We start from the raw sequence: 23,048 nt of genomic DNA, 5'->3' as shown, positions 1-23,048 counted from the left end.
TTCTGTTCTAATGCGTATTCTGCATAAATACTTCATAGTCAACATAAACGCTAGTTCTAGTTTTTTTTTATTCTCTTTCTCTTTTCATAATAAGAGAGTATTCTAAAACAAAGTTAAAAAAAAAAAAATAAATCTCTAAAGTCTGCCAAGCCTTGTGTGAGATATAATTTCCTAGGGTATTTGAACTTCTGCCCGTTTATTGCCTTGCTCTTTATTTTAGTTTTTGTCAATTGTCTGTAGTTTGTAGGGACAAACAGTTCAAGAGCCGGACGACAAATGCAGAAACGGCGAGTCGTCTGTCATTTGCAGAGAGCATGTAGAAAGAAAGACAGAAACACACACACACACACGCACACACCCATGCATATTTATACACTAAAAAGATACAAAAGATACTCGCTAGCAAAAGATACAAATGCTGCGTAGCCGGCGGCTGAGTTGGTTTTTCTTCTTTTTGGCTGTCAGCCAATTGGAACAAAATGCCGGCAAGAAGAGATTCGCAAATAGACTTCCTCAACAAAAACAGCGCGAGTCAACAAAACTTTTACTCACATTTTATTGCACTTGATTCAAATTTTAGTTTTATTTTGCAATTCGATTCGTTTGTTGCTGATTTCACGTTCAAGTACGTAACGCTGACTCACGCGGTTAATTTGCATCTCTCTCGCGATGCGCGACTCGCAACTCCAAGTTTAGCCTTTTTAATTTCGTTTTGTCAATCAGTCAGTCAGCGGAGCAATAAAAATAAAATCACAAAGTGCCATCCACAAAAGAGAAAAAGTACCCAAAAAACGAAAGGAAAAGAAGACAACTGCAGCAAACGTGCTAAAAATAATAATCAAGCAAGATACGCGCAAGCGAAAGTATTTCATGACAACGCAAGATGACATCGCATTCCTATTATAAGGATCGCCTCGGCTTCGATCCCAATGAGCTGCAGCATGAGCCGGGCAATCATCACAACAGCGGCAGCGGCACCGGCACCAATTCGATGAAACGGAGCAGCTCCAGGCAGACGCATCATCACCATCAGAGCTATCATCATGCCACAACGACGAGCAGCTCAGCCGCATCGCCTGTTGCACGAATCTCTGTCTCCCCAGGTGGCAATGGCACCCTGGACTATCATCAGGTCCAGCGGGAGCAACGCGATCGGGAGCTTTACGCCAACGGCCATAGCAGCAGCAGCACTCATCATTACCATCACCATCAGCAGCACCATCCAAGGCATTCGCATGGACTGGTCGAGGCTAGTCCGGCGGCCAAAAAGGCCAAACACTCATCAACGCAGGCGCAGCCGCAGGGCGGCTACGAGGATGCGTTGACGCAGTTTAAAGGTACCATGTCCATTTGGGATCATTTTATAGAAGATTGGGATATTATGCGTAAGTCGGCAAAGGTTCATTCTATCACTCGAGTTGTTCGTTACTCGTTCGTTTGGCCGTTACTCGTTACTTGTTACACGCCGTCCGTCAGATGCTCAACTAACTGAATTGCTTTAATGCTCTGCCCGTTGTTCGTTGCGTATTGACGAGTTGCTAATTTCTTATGCTATTAACCAACTATACGATACCAGGCTCTCCCTACTAGGCAGTTTTTGTTACCTAGATGGTTATACTAAACATATGTTGCTATAAAGAATTATTACTGATGTTGCTATAAAGTGTTTACGCTCTACTCAAGACATTTGCTATATAAAAATGTTTTTATATTATTATAGATTATATATTATTATAGATTATATATTATTATAGGTTATATTCGACAAGCATATTTTGCATATTTGCTATAGATTCTATTCGATAAGCCTTTCCAATTACTCGAAGCTCCTACTGGAACCCTCTTTAGACGTTATTCCATTCGTTACTCGATATTTTCAATACAATAGCGAGTATATTTCATTTAGCTTAAAAATATATATAAATATCCCTGAAAAGAGCTTTGTGTTCCATTCGCTTTTTCTGCAGTTGCCCATTTCCTAGACTTAGCAGTTGCCTAAAATGAGATCTACGTTTTTAAGCTCTTAGCCTTTGATTCTTAATGCTCCACTCGCTATTCGTTAGACGTCTCTCGCTGGTAGCTTGCTTTCCGTATTGAAATCTTGCTAAATTCTATTTTTGCCAGTTGTTTGAGTAACAATGGTTCTATTAAAAATGCCGCCTGCGGAAATGATTTGCATTTGCATAATGATTAACGAAATCACGATTAGGTGAAAAAATATGCTTGCATAATTCCTTATTGTAATTATGATACGGTCCATGAGCTTTTAGCAGCTGTCAGGGTTCAAGGCCGTTGGCCGGAATCCAATCATCCATATACCTATAAGTATATAAAATATTGCTTATAAATATGCAAAGAATGCTATGAGAGAAACCATTTGACACCTTTCCGTTTTATGAAAGCACTTCGATTGTCTGACCCTGACCATGAAATTGATGGAACGAAGAGTGGTTTAAACCCTGCCCATGTTTACAGTAAACATTTCACCACCAACCAAGTATGAGGTATTTTACTTTAGGTGGGTCGCTCGACGGATCCATGTCGTATGCAAAGCTATGTCAATATTATTTTAACGTTTGCCTCGGCACCAAAAAAATATTGATTCATTTATTGATTTTTACGCGTAAATTTTTCAGAACTGGTTACTGCCTCGCTGAATCGCTGATTCTCTGAGTTGTTGTCATATTCTTTCCATTGGTTCTTTTGGTGGGCCCCTAACAGTTGCGGCAATTAACTCGCTCGCTCAAACAAATTAGCCGTATTCAAAATTCTGAGAATCTCTGCTGAGTATTTTATATGCACACTATATATATGTAGAACGAATATATGTATGTATATATGTAGAAAGAACTCTGTACATTGGAACCCGTTTATGATTTTCTAAAACACAATTTTTATGAGCTTTTTATGTTGATTTGCTTCTTATTTCTGATTATTAATTTGACTTTTGCTTTGAGCGGGCGCCCGAATTCTTAATATTTTCTGAAAACTGTTAACTATGGAAATTCGATAGTCGAAATGAAATATTCGATATATGTATACCGATTTGCTAATTTGTTGATGGGTAGGCGATTACCCCATGATAAATGCCTCTTCGAAATTCTTTTGTTGTTTACCTACCACAAATTGGACCGGACTTTGAGCCCATCAGACGCCTATAGTTTGTATATATAGGACATATATGCATATATACATACATATATAAATATGTATACAGACTCGTTATGTTATTTTATCAAAGCTTAAGTGCGGTAAAGGCATTAAGCGACTGTGTGTGATCAATAAGTACCCATACACATTGCTTATAATCTTATATAAAAATACCTTATAGTGTAATTAGAGGGGAATACATGGAGAGATTAGGGTCTCCGAACGGGAAAAAACACTCCACTTCGTTCGATAAAACCCGGCAAGGATTAATAATGAAGAATGTGCAAATCTATCAAAAAATGTTAATTATATTTAATTGCTCAGTCAAATTTAAAGACTCTAGCTCTTTTAGACTATCGTTCGATGAGATCATTAACGAACTTGCTTAGAATGAAATAGTGGAGCTCAAACAAGATTGTATATGCAGATTCCTTTTGAAAGCCTGTTAACCCATATATGCTTCCCCTAAGTTTGCTCCAAAATATCTCTGAATGCAGGGTATGTGGAGTATAACACTACTTATCATGCAATCACTGTTACCTAATATAGTTTTGGTATATGTGTCTTAGGGTCGACTACCCTAAAGACCTATTTATAGGCACTTTAGTAATGACCCAGCAAGCGCTTATCAAAAACCCAAGTTGAAAGAAAGACTACCAATTATGGAGGCTTGCCAAATTGTTGTTGCCTATTACGATTGCTAGTGTAGTTGTTGCTTTTATTATTATATTTTAGTTGATGTTGTGGTCAAGCAACGTCCTTCGCTTCGTGGCGCTGCCATTGAAGTGCGCTAATCAAAAAGCGCGACGACAGAATGCAAAAATAAACATTAGCGAACTTCAAATACGTATACTACAGTATTGATTTTTTCTTTTTGAAGTTGACTAAAAGCAACAACAACAACAAATAACGTAAAATACGTTAACAGTGAACTACGTTAACAAACATTTAATCGTGGCAGCAAAATTCAACTTAGAACGTGACATCATCACGCGCTCACGAAAAGCAACCGCAACAACAACACCTATGTGTATATCAGATAGTGTGCTTACCTGTGTGTGAGAGATATATACACAGACACACACACACACACGTACTGGTATACCCACTCACTCATACACACTTGATCACAGACATTGTACACCTTTTCGTGTTGTCAAATTGAAATGAACTTTATAAATTTATGAACTATGATATGCTGACTGACTGACTGACGTTTTCCAGATATACATTAAGTGATAAATATTTGATACCCTGTAGTAAAAAAGGCTTACAATTGTGTTCGTTACAAAGACATAAGTAAATGCTCTGATAAGTAAACATTATACAAAAGTGTTAAGCTGCTTAGTGATTCAGTTTTTCCTGGGAATGTGTACGAACGTATAGGTAAATTCATCTAATCTCAAGAAATATTTATATAAAGTTCACTATTGTTGGTTACCTAGGCTTCAGTCTTATGTATACCAAAAACTTAAAGCTCTACTCTGACTGTTATAATATATAATATTAATCGGTGTCTAATGGGCGACGAGTTAGTGCTAAAAGTTTTTGGAGATTTCCCCGAGCACATCCGCTTAGCGATGGAAAATATTTACGAAATTATATATCTATTATTTTAAAGCATAGTGATCTAGTTTTCTTTTTTATTTCTCAATTATCATAATCATCTCATAAATTAGATTAGACGTATGCCAGAAACTAGTTCATATCTATGCTTAGTAAATCGTATGTAAATTTTGATGATAACAAAAGTTCGTAATAAAATCCATCGATAATTATCATAAATTACATATGAATTAAATTATCTTGAACTAGTCGACATAAACTAATAAACAATGCTTGATATTGAATGATCTGTGTAAAGCAATAAAAGCATTTATCAATTGATATCGAGTCAACGATAATTGATTAATGAGGGATACATATCGAAGAATACTCGATAGTCGAAGAATTATTCTTTTCCTTGTATAAGCACTTGCTTCCAAATTCCGTAACGTAGATCTGATCATTTAAGAAAACATTTAGATTAAATAGAAACAAAAAATATTGAATGGTAAAAACTATTTATTCTTGAATCTGGGTTCAAAATTCGAAAGATTTCATAGTCCGGCTGGTAAAACTGGAGAACTTTGAATAGATTAATCCGTATTGACTTGAATGAAGGCTTTTTCGCAAGAGGTGGGCGACGGCAAGGGGGCGCGACAACAGTGATTTTTGCACAGTTGCTATGTCGTGAGTCATTAATGAATTAAGTAGAACTTTGGCTTAGTCTGTTATTCAGTCAGCAGTAATTAATACGAACACAAATACGATTAATAACACGTTAACAGCCTTCACACATATACTTAAAAAAGAGTTAAGACGAGAGAGCGAGAGAGAGAAGGAGAGAGAGTGCAAAAATACAGTTGTACAACTCGCTCTTCACTCGCTCTCTTTCCGCAACTCTCTTGTTACCTGTTCTTTCATTATCGTGAGATTCCTATGTATATACATATATACATATATAAAAGCGTATTTTTTTTCTTTTTGCACATTTTGTTTTGCTTTCGTGTTTCTTGCTGCTCTCAACGCTGTTTGCTGTCCCCTTTATTTGCCCTGCACTACAATTTATCGAGTTTATTAACCGTAAAACTTCATTTACAACTCTTACTATGTGCCTTAACACTCGATTTGATATCAGTCAAATGGGCACTGAACTTTATATTTTCGAATCGATAGGTTATTCGGTTTATGTTATTCTCTTCCTTTATGGATTTACAACTACCATTGTTATGTTAGATTAGATTTCAAGTCTTAAGAAAGAAATATAGATTTTTGATTCCAAGCTATAACGTGATATTAGTATGATTTAATGATTTATTATTCCAGACGATCCATAGGAAAAAATACTAAGTGAGAATGAAGGCTAAAAAAATGTTTTACAAAATCTTAACAAGAATATATTTTATATATGTAAAAATATATACATAAATAAATGCATAAAAACTTTAACAATATTTTACTGCCCTTCAAGTGCACGTAATTAAATGTTTTCTGTAATGTAATATCGATTAGAAACAATCAAAATATTAATTGTTGTAGCCTGTATTTATGTTAGAATTGTCTAATTTCTGAGCACTTTCTGAGAAGTTAATGAATTTGACCTGCTAAAATTAGTGACACATTTCCATTTTGACTATGAATCATTCACAATAGATATTCTAAAAATACAAAGATGTGCTAAGTTGTTCCACTTAATTGCCGTCATAAACGATTAGATATAAGGCTATTGCAAACCAGATTTGTTTTGAATGATATGATATAATGTATAGATACACTTGACACTAATTGCGTTGTTCTCCAAAGAGCTAAGCATGTGTTTCAGTTAATCGATGCGAAAAACTAGTCCTAACTGTTGGGTTTTTTTTTATTGTATGTCATTATCAATAGATAAAGAACTGTCTCGCTCTCTCCCCCTCTTTCTCTCTCTCTCTCTCTCTCGTTCTCAATTGCGCTTCTACTCTGTCCCTCTCTTTTAACTATGGTCAACAAATCACGTCAATAACAAAAGAAAATACATGCTTATCGCATCGTCACCCTTATCGGACTTTGGCCAAAGTCAATGTCTGAGGCCCTGAGATTCGTATGGACAATTGACAAATGCTCACTGCTTGAAGCTAATTACGTAGCCTCAACTCAAATGAAATGTTCAATTAAAACAGCAACAGCAACACAAAGCAGAAAAAAATACAAACAAGCTCATTAAAAGTTTAGACCATAATTCAGCGCCCACACATCGAATACTCGCATATGATTAAATATAGTTATTATGGATACAAATTTGACTTTGATTATTAATTTTGTTCTTGGCTTTGCTTTTGTTTTATAAGTAGGCGTTAAATATTTAGCATATATTGTACATTTTTCAAGCCAGCAGCAATTTTCGTTGATGTCGTCAGCGCTTGCAGTTTAGATCATATCATATCATATCAAAGTGTGTGAGACCCATATATGTATATTGATTGACATAATCCAAGTGTTTTGCCGTTGCATGAATCCTAAATGAGAAATCAATTAAATATTAACAATTTCATTTAGCTTTATAGATCTCGACCAATTTTAATATAAGCCTTTCTCATTTCTGCCAGACGAACGCGATGCCATTCAAAAGAAGACTTTCACAAAATGGGTTAACAAGCATCTTAAAAAGGTGAGTGCATAGCAGAGACGCTGAACGAGCCGCAGATCCACAGTTATCACGAAACCTACACATCATCAACATAAGTGCTCCATTTAAGACCCTCATCCAAATTAAACATTTACGATTTTTACGAGCAAAAGTTAGGATTTTTATCATTTTATGTAAAACTAAAAAGCATTCCTTTATGCTCTCTTTTTCTTAACTCTCTTAACTACAAGCAGCATTGGAAGTATGCCAAGGTATAGTGTTTGTGTAAAAAATACTTCGTTTCCAATTAGTCTATTTTGGTTTTTCTTAATATTTGCTTACAAATTTGAAAATCTCACAGAATACTCTATTCAATTTGCAGACCTATACCATGCTACATGTCTGTGTTACCACAAATGGTATTCCCTGTTGTTCACAGTCTGTAAGTTGTGCGAATCCCAAGCAGAATTTCAACGTGTATAAATTATATATAATATGTAGTAATGAGAGATGAATATATTCAAGATTTTATTTGAAAAGAATATTATTATTAATTTTTCTTTGATTGTTAAAGTTTTCCTTTATAAATATTTTGAGGCGTTGTACACTAAAAATTGCGCTATTAATTTGTTCGTTTCCTTATGCTCGTTTATTGTTCTTCACTAAATGCACCCGCCCACTAATTATGAATCCCTAAACACCGAATCGTTGTAAACACTTTCTTAACACCCCGCATGCATATTTGTGTATATATTTGTGTAACCTTCAACTTTTACTTTTCAACTGTCGCTTAACTTGTTTTGTTTTCTTCTCCTTCTCTTCGGGCTTCCACCTGCCCAGGCCAATCGGCGAGTTGTGGATCTATTTGAGGATTTGCGCGATGGTCACAATTTGCTTTCACTCTTGGAGGTGCTATCTGGCGAACACCTGGTAAGTAGCCACAACCAGCTCCATCGACAACTTGTGTGTCCCAAGAGATTTGCGTACTCGTTTTTGATTTGCCTATTCGTTTCTTTGCCATAGCCACGAGAGAAGGGCAAAATGCGATTCCACATGCTGCAGAATGCACAAATGGCGCTGGATTTTCTGCGCTTTAAGAATATCAAGTTGGTCAACATTCGCGCCGAGGACATTGTGGATGGTAATCCCAAGCTAACGCTGGGCTTGATCTGGACTATTATATTGCATTTCCAGGTAATGAAGACTTTACAAGTTATATATATACATATATCAGTTCAATGTAAATGGAGCAAGTTTTTGGAGATATATTCATATATACACATATATTGATGGTAATTACTAGTTGCAAGACGAAAAGATGAAAAACATTTTTATTCTCTTAAGAAGTTTGAGCATTTCATGCAAATTCCTTCTCGCATATTAGAATACGAAGTAAACTATGTGATAATAATCTTCATAATTGATTTAGTTTAAGTGAAGCAAGTCTATATATGTAACATTCTATATTTATGTAAATGTGAAAAGTCTTTATCTGCTTCTACTATATTTACGATACTTGGCAGTTTTATTTGGTTTAATTGTTAGAGCTATGTGAAAGATCTCGAATGTATAGCCGCCCCTACTCTCACCCTTTTACAGAAACTGCATATAGTTAAGTTTAATTGAAATTTGCATATGTTAGGCTTAAGAGTATTTGACCGAGTTGCTCTCGTTACTAACGCGTTTGCTCGCATTTGAATTAGGATTAGCAAACTTGTCTCAATCAGATCTCTCTCTGGCGTTCTACTTCCTTCATTTATAATAACATTATTTCCCCATGTGTGTATATAAGCTAGACAAGGCAATGTACTTCTTACATTTTTTTCTCGTTACATTCCTAAAAGTAACCACTCTCTGTCTTTGATTCGACTTCTCGCTGCATTTTAGCAAGCATTGAACTGGTTTCTTTGTGATTTTGAATGTGTGTGTGTGCGTAAATGGAGCAAGTGTTGGATAACTGTAGGCAGGTCCACGAAATGTTGCCCAACATGGCGACAGTATCAAAGTCAGCGTCTGAGGCGCCCACACGCAACAATTGGGCGAAGGTGACCCTCAAACTGGCCGCCCAATTCGTGAGATCGTTAACAAATGTTCACACAACGAACGAATTCGTTTTCATTTGGGCGTATTCGCTGTATATCTTGTAGATTTGTACATACATATGTATATACGTATGTACACGTACGTATGAGAGTTTCTGTTATAGTTTCGTCATCGATTCATTGATCAACAACTGCAGCTCGGCCTACACAAGCACACACACACACACACACACACACACATGGGTTATTTCAGCTTCGATTTTCGGTTAAATATTGTGCCTGATCTACTCCTACCCAGCAGCTGCTATTTTTACAGCAGAGCTCTCCGGCTCTGTTGACTTATTTTGGCGAACGCGGCGCTGCCTTTTAAGGCAGCCAGTTTACCTTCTCTTCATCAGCATCGTCTCAGCGTCTACTGAGCGATTGACTGACACACATAACCAAGTCCAAGTGGCTGCTACAGTTCGTCAAATGTTGTTGTTGTTGTTGTCCACAAGGCCGCCACAAATCAGCCACTTGGCCAGGCCACCTACACAGCCAAAAACATAAAAATAACACGAAAATTAACAACGCACTCGATCCGATCGCATGGAGCTCTGGAAAAGGTTGTCGTGCCCGTTGCGACACCTCTGTGCATAATGAAGCTGTTCAGTAAATAACAAGCATCTTATCTCCGAAATATGATTGCAACGTTGAAGGCATCGACTCAGCTTGAGTCGAGCTGTAAATGTATTTATCAAGCTATTTTCAAATCAATCAATGTTCTCTTAGATAACATTGGTCAGACCCTCGAGCAGTAGCTACGGATTAATGTGAGCCCATTATTATTAGAAAATTATACGATATATTTGAATATTTGTTAGATTGTATCACAAGTGTGTTATTGGCAGTTAAATTTTTGTTTTCGCTCAATTTCGAATAGATAAAGCATATATAATCGACATAACTGCGAGATTCAAAAAATAGAGTAAATTGTTAAAGTGTCGAATTTTAGGTTGATTTACACCTTTGTTTATTTTATTTACTTTGTTTTTTTGTATATTTATATAATATATACATATTGAAATTTATAATGGTTTCCAATTCAATTAAGAAATCAGAGATATTTGAAATTATTTACCTTCAGCTTTTCAACTAATTATATATACAGATATACATATATAGATATGAGTATATATGGGTGTTAAATTATTTAATAATGCAATTTGGTTTCTTAAATCTTCCAAAGGCTTAACTTAGAAGTTTTTTTTTCGCAAGATTCATAGCGCAGAGCTCAAAATACCTTTAAAACGAATTGCAATTCCTTTCGAGCCAAATATTTCTGTTGAAGTTGACGTGAGCTGAAAGGTGTTTAACATGCCCCCTGCATTGCATGTATAACATGGAAAACATTTCTCAGAGCTATCTACAAGTAAATTGCTTGATGGTTTTCTCATTAGTTATATCAACTCTTAGCTTTCGACTAGAGTTCGGCTTGGCCTGGGGCACGCCTCTGGGGCTCGCTTAGTCATCGGGCATGTTGCACATTTCCGCACTGCGTGCGTCTCCGTGTCTCGACTCACAATGTGTGTCAACAACAACTGCAGCAGCAACAGCAACAACAGCAACCAAACTAGATGCAACTTAAAACTCGGGTATTTCGTAATTTGTGACGGCGCATGCCGCATCGAGCTGCGTTCGATGCTCGGCGGCTCGGATTGATCGATGGGGCGCATAAATGCTCAATGATGCTGCCAGTCAGCCGCGGTGGCAGCCAGCAGCAGCAACAACGACAACAACAACAGCAACGACAACGACAACAACAACGGCCATGAGGCAACAACAGCAACTGTTGCTGCTGATTCAATTGAGGCAAAGCGAATTGTAAATCACTTGACAATGTGAAACTCAATCGCGCGTCATTTACTGTTTATGTTATTTATTATTTCTTGCTGTCTCGCATTTAGCGTGTGCGCCCCTCTCGCCTCTCGTCTTGGTCTGGCAATTGTCGTTGGCCAAGGATTTATGTATATTGCGGCCTGCAGTTGCGGGTGTCTCTCGATCTCTGTGTATCTGTGTATCTGCGTATCTCTGTATCTGTTGCTGTTTGTGAGTCGCTGATGTCATTTAGTCATTCGCAATGCAAATTTGTGAGCGCGACTTAAAAGGATATTTCTGCTTATTATACACAAATGAATGTTATATATGTACCCTATGTAGCCCCAAAAATGGTTAGCCCAAAATGAAAATGAAGAAAAGGAAGGGTATAATCAAGTTGTGCCAGTTTATTTAAGGGGCTGCCAGTAGACTTTTTTATGGGCATATATTTCTTCATAGCTACACGCAGTGAGAGATTCTCTAACTGAGTTATATTCAGGTGGCTGTGAATCCAAATTTTGTAACACTTCTGTTAAAATCCTTTTGAATATGGTTCATCATTAATTGATTGTTCACCAAAATATCTGAATCTAAATGTGAGCTAACAAAATAACAAATTTTTAAATTAATTTTATCTAAAATATTTTTAGTTTTGAGCACGAATTTTTACTCATCGAAGTCTTACAACTGACTAATTTCCGATGTATTATCTCCGCATTATCTTTATCTCTATCTTATTTCTTTCTGTTTCTATCCATCTGTTGTACATTTTCCATTTGTTCTTTGTTTTATCCATGGTTTTATCTACCCAACTATGATTGAGTTCCCGTTAATAAAAAGTATCCAAATAATATATCTCTCTTCGCTATAATAACAAAATTAAAAACACTTTAGCTTTGATCTGAATTGAGTTTTATTATGCCATTTTGCATTCGAAATTGCATTTAACTCAGACAAACTGTGTTTGGGGCGTTGACTTGAACGAAATCTCGTTTGGAGATCGCGTTTCGGTTGAATTTCAATTATGACATAATGCTTATTTATACGGCAATTGCATAAATATTCGCATTGTTATTTATTTTTCGCGAGTCTGTCTTTCTGTCTGTTTGTCTATCTGCCCGTTTGCATTAAATTCAATTAAATGGCGCATTTTATGGGTCAATGTGCAAAATACAAAATGTTTAATTCAAAGCGAAGCCGATGCCAATAAATTGCAAACAATTTGCCAAGCGAACCCAGCGGCAGTTTGTAACGCTGCTTTGGCTATAATTAAGTTATAAATTGTGCCTTATAGCTAATCGCTGTGATCTATGAAACACCCACAAAAGCTCAGATTTTCCCTCGAATGAGGAGTGCCACGGGGTGCTTAAAGTATATATTTATGTCTATATAATGTATTTATGTGAGTAGTCAGGTTCTGACAGGCCTTCGCCTTGACTTGAAAACATTTGCTGACTTCCGTCAGCTGGAGATACTTAGTTGCTGCTAAGCTGAGCGCGTTCTCAATTGTTTAATTTGAGCACAAAGAGACAGAGAGACAGAAAAAAAGGCAAATTCATAAGTTTATGACTTAAGCAGCAGGCTAAACTGGTTGAGCATGCGACACGAAAAGTTGCCCTGTAAACAGAATTTGTCAAAATTTGAATAATACCCCTTAAATAATTTATGTATACTTGATAAGATTGTTAAGAAATTCGCCAAATAGCCGTAAATCTATAAATATGTATGTATATTTCGTTCAGGTTTTCTAGATTCATTATTTATTCACTTCAAGATTATTCATTTTAATTGAACTGCATTTGATGCTAAATTTGTGAATTCCTGCTTTATTTAATTTTTAAAACAATAAATTAGATATTTCAGATCAGCTAATATATGCTATAATTTGGAATATGTATTTGATAACGTTTACGAAAGAATGATACGTTATAAATGATCTAACTTGTCCTTGACTTAACCAGCTTGGTACACCCGCTAGGCTTCTTGTTTACAGAGCATGAAAGAGTGCCGCTGGCTAACTAGCTACACGGCTTAAAATAAGTCTGTGAAATCTATGTCGAATTACGCCTGACAAACGTTTTCATTATAAGCATTGCGTCTAATTTTCCAAGCAATTTTTGCACATAATTCAACGCTCGTTTTTGTATTTTCTGACTGTGCTTGGGCACAGCTCAGGTGTTTCATTTTGGCTGTATCCGACAGATACAGATGCGCCTGCTGTATTTGGGCAGATTACCATAAAAGTACAAACAGAAAAAATAAAGAAACGAGCAGTTGATGTTTAGTTAAGCCGCCCATGCGCCAAGTTGGCAAAAACTCAGCTTTCAATTTCGGATTTGTTCTCTAAAGAAAGTATCTCGTGCTAGTGCTCCGGCTCACATCATCATCATTCGGTATTTTGATTTATTATAAGATCTGCGCCACAATCGAGTCAATGACAGCCGACGCTCAGCGCTGCCTCAGGTGGAATAAAATACAAAAGCGTATTACTTCTGAAAGCCAATAACAGAAGGCTTATGGCACGAAATGAAATAAAATGTGTTATTTGTTTACGCCTTGGTCATGACATCAGCCATATAACAATACTGCTGACCCACCGCGTCAGAAGTGTCACGTACTAAGAAACAAAAACGAAAGACTTCAACGCAAGCAACGAACTTGCTAGCTGAACCAGAACAGAAATGGAAAAATAAAGAAAAACAAAACAAAGAAATGCACTTATATGTCTCAATTTATGACACCGATGACTGAATTTTGTTTACGATGCGTGGGCAGCTGCTCGAAAATCTATATCGAATTATATGTGTAGATCGATGTGTATATAGTATATAGCCAGTCACAATATTTTTAAATGTTTGCCGTTTCGTTTCATTAATGAATTGCTTAGCAGCTTTTGCACAAATATGGCCCGAGTGCCTGCAAACAGGTTGAACATGCGCTCAATCACCCAATACATGCTCAACATATATCTATATATATATATATATATATATATATATATATAAATATATCTATTTATATATATATACACATAGCATTGGACAGTTTAGACAGCGAGGCGCAACCACGCAAAAAATTCCGCATTTTCATATGCAAATGCTTAAGCTAGCCATATAAGCAAAGATCAGTTCAGTTCAATTCAATTTGAGGGGTATCTTACACGCGGCTCGAACGTGTTTCAATTCACAACCGTTGATAATTAATATGAATGAACAACAATTACAATAACAACAGCAACAATCGATTCAATAGCTCAAGTACGTATCTGTGTGCTTCACATTAGCTACGTTCTGAGTGCCCAGTCAGATATCTGGTTATATAGTTATAGAGTGATATGTAATTTATAATTTTATTGATGACGAGCCCACACGCCTTGCCGCTTGACAGTAAAAGCAGCTTGGAATGTTACATATTTGGCTTGTCAAATGACGTGCCCGCACTAAAGCTCACATAATGCGACTGAATAGCTAAATTACGTGATACAATAGCTAAATACAAATTACTGCTTCTATTTGTTATAGTTATTCACATTAATATTTCATATTTACCCTCAATACTAATGGCAAGGCAGCAGTTAATTTGAACACTTACATGAACTTAACAGCTTAACAGCAACTGTTAAGTCACTGTCAACCAAAATTTTATTCTAATATGATTGTAAGAAAAGTTTGAAATGATTTTTTATTGACCGCATTTAATGTTAAGGCGGGATAATGGAATACTCTGAAGCTTATGATAAATTTAATTTCAAGCTGAATCTAATCAAATGCCAAATAAACAATATCTTATAAAAATGTTTGCTTGAATTTCTAGGTAGTGATTTCTTCTATCAGTACTTTCTCGGATCATTATAATGTCTGGCAGATATTAAAGAAAAAAATATGTAAACAATTTCAACAATTATTTTCTACTAAATCATCTTGAGCTATTTTCTGAAAAATCTGGTCCAAAAAAATTTGCTTTCTGCATAGCGAATATATGCTTTAAATATTGTTCTGGCTTGACCTTCTTTAAGCCAACCTATATTAAGTCTAAGATTCACATTTAGTCTGTGATTAAGATCATTCGCAATTCGTAGCTGAACTCAAATTATAAACTTGTATTAGGTCATATGAGTTAACAGCCAAAAAAGTATGGAAATTCTAAGGTTCAATAATTGCTGTAGGCATATAATATTTGGTTCATTTAAGCTATTTCTATAGTATATATGTATATACTGACATCTTCTCGTGTTATCTAGCTACACAAATTATTGTTCATGCCAGTGGGCTTCCCATATTATATTTCCTCATTTACAGGCCATATAAACGATAATCACGACAGATTTGTTTTTCGTATCGATAACAGATTAGAGAAGTATTTACAATTTTGATCGTGCGGGTTCTAATTGCAATCGCAGCGAGCTACTGTTTGGCTTTCTAGCACTTCCCACATTTATGAGCTATTTGAGATTGCGATGCTATTTAGCCACCACAAATAGCACGTTCTAGGTGCGAACCGTTGCTCAAATTACCAGAAAATGCATAGATAATCCACAGCTATTTACTCTCTTGCATCACATCGGTATTAATAAACGCGTTAGAGACTTCTCCCTCAGCCCTTCTTCTTTTTTTGTTGCTTTGTTTTTGACTAATTAGATTTTCAATTCTATTGGTAGCAGCGCAAATATTGCAGTAGCTACAAACGAATGGGCAACAACAATGTTCCATCGCAGCGATTCTCCATTTCGCTGTTTACATACAATGCACGAGTACGTATGTGCATATGTATATGTTTATTAGCTGTATATATGTTTTGTCTATATACGTAGCAGGTAATACAAAACAGCTGTAGTTACTGGCTTTTTAGCCATGTAGGGCAGCACGGGCTGGTCGCTCATGCAAAATGCTAATTAGCCTCCTATATGTATATGTGACTCCCTAACTGTCAGTCTGTCTGTTTTAGCACATGTGTATGTGTGTGTGTGTGTGTGTGGGGAGGTAAACCTCTCTACCTACCATATAAATCAATCGTTACATGGCATTTCCCGTCTCTCGCATGCGAGTGTTACATTTATAGAGATTTCAACACCCACTAGCATCAATTACACTTTCTAGACAACCAGCCATCTATGGAGGATATTGCGGTGACAGTCTGTGTGACCATTTTTGATTAGAATATGATTCGAACGCGTTGTAATTGCTGCTCGAAAAGCGCACTCTTCAAGATCGACTGTAAAGCAAAATCATTTAAATATTTAGGTACTGGGGCGCACGTTTACTCGTTTCAATGATTTATGAACACTTTAAGTGAAGTTTTTAATTTGTGAACATTTTTATTTTCAATATATATGCATATTTATATGTATTAATTTGAAAATATAATTAAGCTGTTTAGAACACATTTTAGATAATCTTAGCCCCCATTCTTAACAATATTTCAAACTGTTCAAAAGTAATAACCTACTTGAAAATAATTTATATGCGAGAAGTAAATTGTTTGCCTTTTTAGTACATGTACAACAGCCGATTTTATTACAACATAATTATTAAGTCTACAGACACTGTTATAAATTATTGAAATAATAAGTTTTAGTGCATATTTATTACGATTTGTAGTACTAAATCATCACTTAATAAGCTAAGCCAATAAATATCCCAAAATATATACGAAAATGCACGAATATGAATATTTTTTAGGATCTAATCTAAAAGGGGAAATTTAGCAAGCTTTTACTTAAAATCAAACTAAAAAGTTTCCTTCACGCACGCACGGCTTGACTATAAAAATAAACAAATGTAAGATTATTTCTAGGACTCGAAGCAGCCAAGCAGCCATTAGTATTTCAATTGAAATGTTTCCAATAGTATTTGCCAGAGATTAAGAATCTGTGATACATTTAATTGTATTCCATTAAGTTTACATAAATCATATGAAATATGTATATTTTTTCATTTATCTGTGTTTATTAATTTTATTTTTAAAAGAGCTTCCTAAGCTAAGAACTATTTATAATATTTCCGTTTGTTCCCGTTTAGTATATTTTTTATTACCCATTATTAATGCCGAAATGCGCAAAATTTCCCTGTTTTTTCCCATTAAAAAAGAGTTCCCAGCGGTTGGGTTTGTTTTTGGCTTGTGTAACTTGTAAAAAAGTGATGGTCGTATTGGTGGTCTGTCCAAGTTTTATTTTTGGGTCACTCCATGGGCTCTGGCTGACCAGTTGGAGCAGCGCCGCACAGCTTGCCCAGCTGTGTAATGACTGAGTCGTGATATGTTATGAGCATCAAATTCAAATTACTTTTGCCTAATTTAGTTTTGTGCGAATCGGCAAAGGCAAAGAAAATGTCGTGGGGTCAGCCAAGTACAACAGCAGCCGATGTTTGGTCTTTTCTAATTAGTGAGCAGATGATTCTCCGATTACAACTGACTTGACCCACTGTGCGACTGCGCAGAGCGTCAAGTCTTAATCACAGAACTTGTTGTGCTTTCTGGTTTCGCCCGAAGACTTTGGATTGTTTGTGTGTGTGTTATGTTTGGCATTCTTATTGTTATTATGAGCATTCTATGGCTTTGACTTTTGTCTCGATTTCTATTTTGGGCCAAGAAGTACTAGCAGAGCGACTACCTGGTGGCTTTGATGTCTCGATGACGCAGCCCGAAATGTTTTGACTCACAAAGGCGAATAGAAGCCCAAGTCAAACATTGTAGCAACCTGGTATATTTTGGCTACCACAAACCAAATGACAACAGCAGCAGCAACAAGTTGAGGCGCCGCAAATGCTTATGTAATTCCTTTGCTACCCATACCCTGTAGAGCTAAAATACACATGATAAAGTTTATGATAAGCAATAGAAATGCAAGCCGATTAATCGACTTTATTTTCCCTTTGATTATCTGTCTGAAGTGGTAGACTAGCTTAATGCTTATCTATTGCTTTGTATTCGCCGCTTCGGCTTGATAGGTTTAGTCATTAAAAAATAATAGACCAATTTATGTCCATTTGGTGGTTTCTTCATGAACTTTTTAGGATTTTTATTCTGTGAGCTATTTTATTTTATCATAGAGTAAATCATAGAAGTTTATAAGTTATAATATATAAATGCTCTAATGTCCTGTCAGGTAGTTATGGGTAAAACCTGTTCGAGTGCATAAAGAATACCAAGAATGCTAATTGACCTAGCCAAGTTGTTTGTTCTAAGATCATTCTTAAAATTACTATATCTTACATAGATTCATTATTGTAATGGATCTTTATTATAACTTATATTTTTACTATTACTTGAGTTGCGATTTCTGAGAATATTCACCTCTCTTTAATAAGTATCTTCTAGTCGAGCATTTTGAAGCGTTACCTCTTTGCTATTGTAACCTTCATTTTGCATACATATTTGTTGTTGCTCTGCGTTGGAAGCTGTTGTTGTTGTAGCTGTTGTTCTTGTGGCGCTGCGTTGGCGTAGGCGTTGGTTGCTATGACTGCCACACACACTCACTTACACACACACACAGGTGTAGCTGTTGTTGTTGTTGTAATATACATACGTCATGTGGTAGGAGCGCTGAGCTCGAACTCAGCAATCCATAACGGGGTTGTCTGCTGGCAGCGACGTCAACGTCGTTGGCGTCAACGGTCACACACACACACGCACAGCTGTCAGCACGATCGCAATTTCAGTTCCAATTCCGAATTAAACAATTTTTGTTCAAGCTCTGCCTTTGGAACGCCAACGCCGGTTGGCGTTTTTCTTGTGCCAATTCCATTTCGTCTCACATGCGTATTTTGTTGTTGCTTTTTCTATTCTCGCCACAACTGACGCTAGCAGCGCTGCTAGCAGCGACGGCGTCAACCGTAAACACCTGGCCTGAGCAACACTTTAAGCGTTTTAACTTGGCCCGATCGCGTTTAGTCGTTGTTGAGTCGCTGCACACACTCGTTGTTAGTGCCCCCCGTCGCATGTATCTTTAACGTATATATAAAGAGACGTAGAGAGACATAAATACAATTGTACATTGTAAAACTATCTATAAGTCGTAAAATGCCTATGTCCAGCTAAGCGTAGAACGATAGAAATCTGAACTAATATTGTCGTGTGCCTTGTTGGAGTATTTTTAATGCTTAAACATATATATTTATAAATAAATAATCAGAGCAAAAATCGCGCGGCTTTTATGTTCCAGATAATTAGAAACATTAAAAAATATAAAATAAAAATAAAAATAATCATGTTTACATAAAAAACAACAATCTATTTAAGGTTAAAATAATATGAAATAATATAAACAAATATAAATATAATATAAAAAAAATAAATTATTTTTACAAAAATATTTAAGAAAATAAATTACAAACAAATTTCAAACATATCAAAAAGTAATAAAAATGTTTGAGATGTATTTCAAGATAAGCAAAAGATACTCAGGATGTTAAATAATATTGAAATGTATATGCATTTAAATATATGTGTATACTTTTAAATTTGATTTAGCATCATGTATTTGCCAAGTTAATTAAAATATATATAAATAAAAATCACAAACAAGTGCAAGACAAAGCCAATAAAATAATGCTTAAAATACACACAATAATAAAACAAATCACAAAAAGAAAACAAAAAGGAAACACTTAATAAACAACACCAACAACAAAATGCAAACACAACAAAAAACAAGACAAGACAAGTTAAAACTCTTTTTGCATGATGTCAGAGAACGCGCCGAGCTTCAATTTCAATTTCCATATGGGATTTATATCTGGCTAGCGGCTCGTAAAAGCCCCCTCGAGCTGACCGTGTCTCAATCTTTGTGTCTGTCTCGGTTTATTAATGCGCCTGCTGCAGTATCGTTATTTTTGATTTATTAAATGCCGCCTATATCAATTGATTTCAATCTGAATGCAATTGAGTTCAATTTTGTTTCAATTAAGTGTGCTTCATAAGACGAATTCATTTTTTCAAGTGTTTGTCTGTTTGTGTGTGTGTGTGTGTGTGTGTGTGTGTGTGTGTGTGTGTGTGTGTGTGAGCGAGTGTAATTAAGTGTTGCTGCAATAGCAGTAAAAATAATGACGTGCCCAGACATATGGCATCTCCCTCTCCTGTTCCGCTTCAGCTCATTTTAGCAAAAATAAATGCTTAAAATATTTTGTGCTTTTTGTTTGGGCTGTTTATTTTATGATTTGCTCGATTTGAATTTATGTGCTGTCATTGCAAAGCCAATGCAAATATTGTCTAAAGTCGTCAACTTCAAACAGTAGCCAGCAGCCGAAATAGGCAAGAGCTACTTGGTTATAGCGAGAACAACAGCTGCTGCTGCTGCTGCTGCTGCTGCGGCGGCTCCATTCAAAATGTCAAGCCATTAACGCCTCTTAGTGTCGCCTCCGCAGACACTTAAAGCTAAAAACAAAACAAAACAAAACAAAAATCACTTCATTCAACTGCAGCATTTTTATTTTATTTTGCTTTTAATAATGTTGCAATTAGCATTTTTGGGTTGATCTGTGTGAGTGTGAATGTGTGTGTGTTTATGTCTGTGTCTGTGTCTGTATGGGAGGAGGAGCTGTCGACCGCCATGTCACGCATTTGCGCAGGCGTCGCCTTTCAATGGTAGATTAACGGGTGGGTGCTCATTTTGGCCAAACAACTTATTGCTGTTGATGTTGCTGTTGTTGTTGTTGTTGCTTGATCTTGAGCTATAATGATTAGATTTGGGTTGTCATAGTAGTTCCAAACTCATATCATATCTGATGGCCTTGCTTATCAACGTTCTTAAGCAAAGAGACTGTCGAGCTAATTGAAATAATTACAAATCAATGAATATCAATTTTGATCAAAACTGTTTTATGCAATTGAAATATCTCATTTCTACAATTCGTAGACATTTGTTACATTTCTTATCAAAACCGTTATACACTTTATGTGAATAGCCTCTAATACATTTCTCTATAGAATTTGTGGAACAGCTCGTTAGCAATCGAGAGAGTGAATTCATCCGTGTTCCATCCCAATACGTTCCTTTGCAAAATCATTCCCTTTTTAGCTTCACAACAAGCTGTATTGTTGTTGTCGTTATTTGTGCCCCGCGGCTTCGCTCGTTCCGTGTACATGAACTTTTAGTTATGGTTATTGTTACTCTTTTTTTCGTGCACATACATAAATATTTGAAAAGAAATATTTATAGTAAATTGTAATATATTTATGGCGCTACGACTAGCAGATGCACTAAGCACCTTGGCTTAATGAATATGAATACACAGTTATTATTGGGATGTATAATAATAAATTTAACTGATTTGGTAAAGCAAAAAGTTAGGAAAATATGGTTACTATTTATCCTGAATTACAAAATCAAGAGATAAATTAGAAATAAATTATTACTAAAATCTTGTTATCTTTTGATATATTTTCTGGTCTTTTAACAACACTTTCACTTATGTCAAACATTTGATATACATGTATAGGACAGATTAAGAGATATATGTATTTATTATAAATACTTGAAACGTTTTCAGATATCTTGTAAACCAATGAATCTTTTTTGATCCATTTGCCCGTTACATATTCTATCTGTAGCTCGATATACTCTATCTAAAGGCATAGTAATAAAAATCCCAAAGACAGTTAGACAATTGGACGGGCAATCTCTAGTTGGTTGGCTGGCTAATTATGTGTATGTACAAGACATAAATAATTCGCTCATCAGCGGTAGCAACAACAATAACAACAACTTGAGCACCACCGTGGGGCGAAGCCCTCGACTCTGTGGGTGCCTTTTGGCTGGGTATTTCGCACTGACTCAGAACAAGACATCCGGTGCCAATGCCGGTGCAAATGCTGGTGCCGGTGCCGGTGCTGGTTTTGGCCGGCTTTTGACTTAATTAAACGCAAATTGCGGTGCCGGCAACTCAATTGTCTGTGAGCACGAGAATTGCTGTGGGGCGGTTGGTGCAGGCAGTTTAAACGAATTATAATCATTTTGTTTGAAATCACGCACAAAAATAGAATTACGAATCAAGAGCCGAGAGAGTAAGAGACACAAGAGAAAACGAAACGAAATACCAAACGAAATAAAGTCAAGGGAAGAAAAGAAAAGAATACGAAACAATAAATCAACGATATCTCGATAACGACAACGATAACGATAACAGGCTGGAGTCTAAATCGAAATCATGCACTCCAGCTCCAGCTCGCAGTCGACTCTGAAGCGCACTCAGCAGCTGGTGCGGCAAACGAATGGCGGTCCACCCCACGTAAGCAGCGGCAGCGAAGTGGTGCACACCACCCGAGGACCAGCCATAACGACCAATATCGATGACTCCAATCTGCGCTATCGCCATGAAACGAAACGGGAGCGCACTGTCGAGGCAGTCATCACTGACTATCCGGGCGTGGCGCCGTTTGGCACGGTGCCACACGAGCGTTCGAACTTTGAGCGCGTCGTCACGTTCCAGGATGCGGTGGATGGCGATAGAAGCAGCCTAAGGCGTACATCGGATAGCATTCGCGCCTTGGTACCCTCGAGTGGTGCCCCCACCGGCAGCTATCAGCAGGTGACGCGCAACAAGCGCATCTCCACGGAGGTACTTGGCTCCAGCGTGGAGAGCACCAAGACATCGCAGCGCGCTCCAAATGGACATCGACGTGTGACCACGCACATAGTGCGTAAGGTGACCACCCTGAGTCGCGCCGAGGAGAATCAACAACCGGCGGAGGACTTGCTGCCGCCTGCTAAGATGATACGCAGCTCCGAGTTGGAGTATCGACGCGCGATCCCTCCGGCCATTGAGTCGAGTAGCATGCAGCGCAGAGAGGTAAAAGAAGGGTTGGGACGAAATTATTATTACGTGAGAATGAAGATTTGATAGCTTGTGATCTATCTC

The 23,048-nt window shown here is 36.7% G+C and overlaps 1 protein-coding gene across 49 annotated transcripts in view; it reads left to right on the top strand.

The window, feature by feature from the left end:
• Positions 1-23,048, top strand: part of shot (dystonin-like protein short stop) — a 93,922-nt gene that overhangs the window by 25,309 nt on the left and 45,565 nt on the right. For 20 of the 49 annotated variants that reach the window (XR_016197186.1, XR_016197185.1, XM_089262520.1 and 17 more), the window contains exons 2-7: positions 724-1,385; positions 7,278-7,339; positions 7,552-7,569; positions 7,680-7,739; positions 8,138-8,227; positions 8,321-8,491. Coding sequence is in view for 46 of the 49 variants with exons in the window: in XM_089262520.1 (XP_089118646.1) it covers positions 884-1,385; positions 7,278-7,339; positions 7,552-7,569; positions 7,680-7,739; positions 8,138-8,227; positions 8,321-8,491 (903 nt within the window). In the remaining 3 variants the exon portion in view is untranslated. Of the gene's footprint in view, positions 1-723; positions 1,386-7,277; positions 7,340-7,551; positions 7,570-7,679; positions 7,740-8,137; positions 8,228-8,320; positions 8,492-18,736; positions 19,189-22,170; positions 22,980-23,048 lie in introns of those variants that run through there. The other 29 variants (XM_089262555.1, XM_089262542.1, XM_089262541.1 and 26 more) reach the window with 16 other exon arrangements.

Source organism: Drosophila navojoa, chromosome 5 (genome assembly GCF_054131105.1).
Source record: "Drosophila navojoa isolate 15081-1374.11 chromosome 5, UAZ_NAV_1.0, whole genome shotgun sequence".
NCBI lineage: Eukaryota > Metazoa > Arthropoda > Insecta > Diptera > Drosophilidae > Drosophila > Drosophila navojoa.
The sequence above is the reverse complement of the archived record's forward strand: the minus strand, read 5'-3'. Positions and strand labels throughout refer to the sequence as shown.